Source organism: Charadrius vociferus, unplaced genomic scaffold, assembly GCF_000708025.1.
Source record: "Charadrius vociferus isolate BGI_N301 unplaced genomic scaffold, ASM70802v2 scaffold50, whole genome shotgun sequence".
Lineage (NCBI taxonomy): Eukaryota > Metazoa > Chordata > Aves > Charadriiformes > Charadriidae > Charadrius > Charadrius vociferus.
In genome coordinates, this window is record NW_009646445.1 from 2244091 (window position 1) to 2249133 (window position 5043).

The window sequence follows — 5043 nt, forward strand, 5'->3', positions numbered from 1 at the left end:
GGGGAGGGGAGGCTCCGCGCAACGCTCTCCCTGCCTCCTGGTGAGTACCGGCTGCGGCCATCCTGTTTTCCCTAAGCCAATGTTTTGTCAGTGCAAGCTGTTCCATGACCTCTGCAAAAAGGAGTCTATGAAAGGAGCTCTCCTCCCCTCCCTCCTGCACCACAACCAGCCTGACCATTGTTCTCAACTCACCTGGCCGTGCGGGTGCCAGGACACGGTTACAGAATCAGGCAGAGAGATAACCCTTCTTGCCCACAGCTTGTGGTTACAAATGTGGGTTTGGGGGATCCCCATTGCCTCCCCAGCACTGTAGCAACTAACTATATGGTGACCACGGTCCACCATGTTGGGCTTTCTATGGATATCATCAGTTTGTGAAAGGGGGAAAACAAGGGGCTCAAGAACATTTACAGGGATAAAAGCTTCACAGCAGGAAAAGGCAATCAGTTAATTGCTCTGGAAAAGGTGCAGAATATCGCTCTAAGGTGTAAGAGTTGCCCAAGGCACCACCAGGATGCAGCATCTTTTGGGCAGCTACACCAAGTCTTCCCTGCCAGAGCCCAGGGTGAGGGAGGGCTGATCTCACAGGCTCAGCATCCCATCCACAGCCAGGACAGGGCTCCCTCCTCTGCCTCACCTCTACCTCCACCTGCTGACCAGGAGATGGAAGAAGTGACCTGTATACATTTTGTACCCAAATTCTCCTGCCTCCCCAGTGCTGAGGTGCTTACAGTTAAGTCAAATGCCGGAGGGTGCATTTCCTCAGTGTCCCCTGACTTGCTCCTTTTGCATGCGTTTTAAAATGACAGGCCCTTGCTGCACTCTCCGGCACTGTGAATTGTTTCCTAGGACCAGGATAGGAGCTCATCCTCATCCTGCTGCTGCCACAGCAAATCTTTGACTTAGCAAGGCTGTAAGCTCGGTCTGTGGTCTGTATTTCTGTTACACAGTTCCATTTGGAGATGTGTTTTTCCACCATGATTTCACCAGACTCAAACTGTCCTGTGCTGACATACCCCCATCGTGATTTTCTGTTCCTGGGAGCGCTCTCTACGCTGTACATCTCCACATTCCAATTCAGGAGTTGGATACTACTCAGCAAACGGCCTAAAGCCCACATAAATGTGGAGAGCTCAAAGGGCTTTTTCTATAGAAGTGTCCCAACTCCCCTGAGCACTTCCACAACCTTATTGAGTGTTACCACCTTCTCTGTGCACGTTCAGTGCAAACCCACAGAGCACTGCTGCGCACAGCTGAGCCATGGGCCACAGACAGCTGCATTCCGGGCCTCTGGGGTACATAGACACAGCTATGAATACTCACACTCTATGAAGTCAGTAGATGTGCTGTTGTCTGCATGCAAACAGCAGCAGAAGGAAGAGCACACTGCAGAAATACTGCGGATTCCTAAAAGCAAAAAAGGGTTTGCATTTTACCCAAGAGGTTCTGCTCCTAAGCCTTTCTTCCTCTGCAACACACTCTAGAGTTTTTCCAGATGCTGACACCACACAGCTGAGTGACTGAGTATGTCTTTCCCCAAAAGATGCTTCTTTGCAGGTTCCTGATGGGTGCCTCATTTGATGCGTTCTAAAGCAGAGAAACATTCAAAGGAGTCATTTCGGGCAATACAGCTCTTTGTCTTGTCTCCTCCAGGAGAAGACCCCTTCCCAGGCATCATCGACATACACGGACTCGGGGGAGGTCTTTTTGAGCACAGGGCCAGCCTGCTGGCCAACCATGGCTTTGCCACACTGGCCCTGGCTTATTATCAGTATGAGGATCTGCCCCAGGAGCCAACTGAACTCCACCTGGAATATTTTGAAGAGGCAGTGAACTATATGCTCCAGCACCCACAGGTAGGAGCACCTTCCACATCCCCTGGGCTTCAGGGAGCACTTCTCCGAAGGGCCTGTCCCTTTGCTTGAGGTTTCTCTGGAGGAAGCTGCTGAAATGCTCACCTGGCTCCATCTGCCAGGACTCTGGGTGCCTGGGCTGTAGGAAAGAGGAAGGGTTATACAGATATGCACTGGGAGAGTGGTGGAGGGAGATCACAAAGCCATCTCACAAGAGACACCCCAGACACAGCAAGGTGGGAAGGTTGTGCAGGAGAGAGCCTTCACAAATTGCCACCAAATGTCCTCCTACAGTCTTAAAAGTGGAAGGTAAAGAGCATCTGCCAGTGTCTGAGACTAATAACTCTTAGCTGTGTCCCACAACCTGTCCTCAACTTGGTGAAAACACGTTCCCACTCTCTTGGCTGATGTCAGTGCACCAGGGAACATTATCAAAGGCAGCAGTTTGAAGGGGGAGGCGTGCTTGGCACTTGTGCAGAAGAAAAGCTAGTCATTGCCATCACCTCCTTCACAGTGTTTTGCAAACTCGCAGCATTAAACAATGTTCCCCACCAGCAACTAGCTGCTGTGTTTTTCAGCTCAGTACTGATGGGCATTTCCTCCTCTCTACCAGGTGAAGGGACCAGGGGTTGGACTGCTCGGTTACTCCAAAGGAGCCGATCTCTCTCTCGCCATGGCCGCCTTCCTGAAGAACATCACAGCCGTTGCTTCCCTCAATGGCCCTGTGGCCATTACTTCTACTCCTCTCCGTTACAAGGATAAAGTTATCCCCTCTTTGACCATCAATGAAGAACGGGTCAAGATCATTGACTCCAATATTCTTGATTGTTCTGACATCCTGATTGACCCCTTTCAAGCCCCTGGCAACCAAAGCCTGATCCCACTAGAGAAAGCTGAGGCACAGTTACTGTTCATCACGGGACAAGACGACCGGGTTGTCAAAAGTGAGTATTATGCTACTGAAGTCTGCAAACTTTTGCAGGCTCAAGGGAAGGAGAATTTTCAGATGCTCTCCTACCCGGGAACAGGTCACTGCATTGACCCTCCCTATTTCCCTTTGTACCCCATAGGAAACCATCCCATTTTGCATAAGCGGGCAGTCCTGGGTGGGCAGCTTGGGGCTTATTCTAAAGCCCAGGTTCATGCTTGGCCACAGATCCAGGCTTTTTTCAACAAGTATTTAAATGACAACTAATGTGCAAAAAATAACGAGCGAGCAACACACAACTTTGAACAACTAGGTCTGATAAATTCTTTCACACTTACCAGCTCAACCCTTGTTCACAGGGTTTGATGCAGCTACAGTATCTTCCATGACTTTGCACATCCGTAACTCAGAAAAGAACTGGGTTTGCCTTTTCTTGTTTTTCCTAAATTTTTTTGCTCAATTGTCAAGAAAATGAATGGCAAATAGATTTGCATTAGCTCTTGATAAAACAGATCATGTGCAAAATGCTCTGTTACATTTCTCATGTGCTTTCTTTTCTTCTCGTACTTGGTGGTACTTTACACATCACTGTGGCCTCTACGTGCATATGCTCTCCTCAGGTCATACTTTAAAGCAACATCTCTCCAATGCTAATTTTGGAGCAGGGATTTCACCACTTTTAGGGTGAATGCCTCAAATGGAAATGTGTCTGATCTCTGTGCTGCTGGAAGTGTGTAAGCATGGATGCTCTAGCCAAGATGCCAGGGTGTCTCTAGTTAACCCTTGGGAAGGGTTGTTTGCCCTCTGTGCCGTCTGTCTTCCCTTCAGAAGGGAGTGCTCTGGCTTGTGGATACTTCTGGCCCCAGGATGTCATGTAAAAAGCTGAATTTACAGCCATTGTGATCTTCCCCCACATGATGTGGAACCTTTTAGCCTTCATTATTAGGGTGAGAATTGTAATAAACAGCCTGAGATTTGAAAGCCATGGAGTCATTTGCTGTGCTTTGGCTAGAAGCAGGGATCTTTGCATCTTGATCAGGAGCTTGGGAGAAAGAGCTGCCCAGGTGAGGAGAGCAGACCAGAGAAGACTGACACGTAGCCTCCTTGCCTTCACTCTTCCACTGCTCTTTGGGCACCAAGTGTGGAGGAAAAGGAGTGATGCTTAAGCCTTCAAGGCGCTTCCCCTTAGCATCTGCTCTAGCATATAGTCAAGCTTGTAATCAAATGCAGCCCTGCAAGCCAAGGACACAGGAGAAGTTGCCACACATTGAGGGCTGGATACCAAACAACATACCCAAATACAAGATGACAAATCACCCCACCTGTTTAGGAGAGATGGGGCAATCTCCATGGGAAACAAAAGACCGCTGAGACTCTGCCCAATACCCCTGACCACTTAGTATTTCAAAACAGGACAATGCTGAGTATTCCCTCAGATGTTTCCACTTGTTTCACACCACTAAGTCAGACGTGGGGAGCTCTGAGCAAGAGACACCTCTACCTGCATCTCCCAGGAGGAGCCAGGGAGCCTGAGGCAGCAGCTCTCCCTTTGCAGTTCCCTGTGGAGCAAAAGATCCAGTTCTGGGTAAGACAGACTCAATGGCCACCTTTTAAAAACCTTGCACAATCCCTTACTGGAAGAGCCAGGCGTTTCCTGACCTGCCTGAAGAGTCTGTGAGAGCATCCCTCCCTTATCCTTCCTGCCTCCCTGACCACCCTGACCATCCTTCCCAACCCATCTGGCTGCGCAGGTGCCAGGGCTGGGCCGAACCTGGCGGAGCCATAACCCGCCTTGCCCAGGCCTTGGGGCAAACAACAAGGAGGAAGAGGCGCCAAGAAAAGACACAGGGCAACGCCGGGCTGGCGCTGATTTGGCTTCTCCCTCCCTCGGCTGGGGCCGGGCCTCGCTCCCCTCCCTCGGCTGAGCCGCACGGCCCCGCTCAGGCTCGCTGCTGGCGGGCAGGAGCCCCTGCGCCGCCCGGGCTGACGCATCTCCGTGCGGGCGGTCGCAGACAAGCCCTTCCCTCTCCGTGTCCCGACAAGTGAATCCCGACTGCGATTTCACGCCCTTCCCCGCACGTCCCCTCGCCCACAGCCACCGCCCGGACCCGGGGAGCTCGGGGGGACACCGAAGAGGAGCTGCCCCGCGGCCAAGACGGGCCTCAGACCAGAGCCTGCGGCAGAGAGCCCTCACGCGGCCGGGGAGGGGAGCGGAGGGAAGGCAGGGGTGGAGGCAGGCGGGCAGGCGGGGCCAGGGACCTG

At 51.8% G+C, this 5043-nt stretch overlaps 1 protein-coding gene across 1 annotated transcript in view; it reads left to right on the plus strand.

Moving 5' to 3' along the window:
* LOC104284244 (acyl-coenzyme A thioesterase 1-like) overlaps nucleotides 1-3048 on the plus strand; it is a 6985-nt gene extending 3937 nt beyond the window's left edge. Inside the window, exons 2-4 of the mRNA XM_009882551.1 lie at nucleotides 7-40; nucleotides 1654-1856; nucleotides 2467-3048. Of these exons, the coding sequence (XP_009880853.1) occupies nucleotides 7-40; nucleotides 1654-1856; nucleotides 2467-3048 (819 nt within the window). The remainder of the gene's footprint in view (nucleotides 1-6; nucleotides 41-1653; nucleotides 1857-2466) is intronic.
* The last annotated feature ends 1995 nt before the right edge of the window (nucleotides 3049-5043 follow it).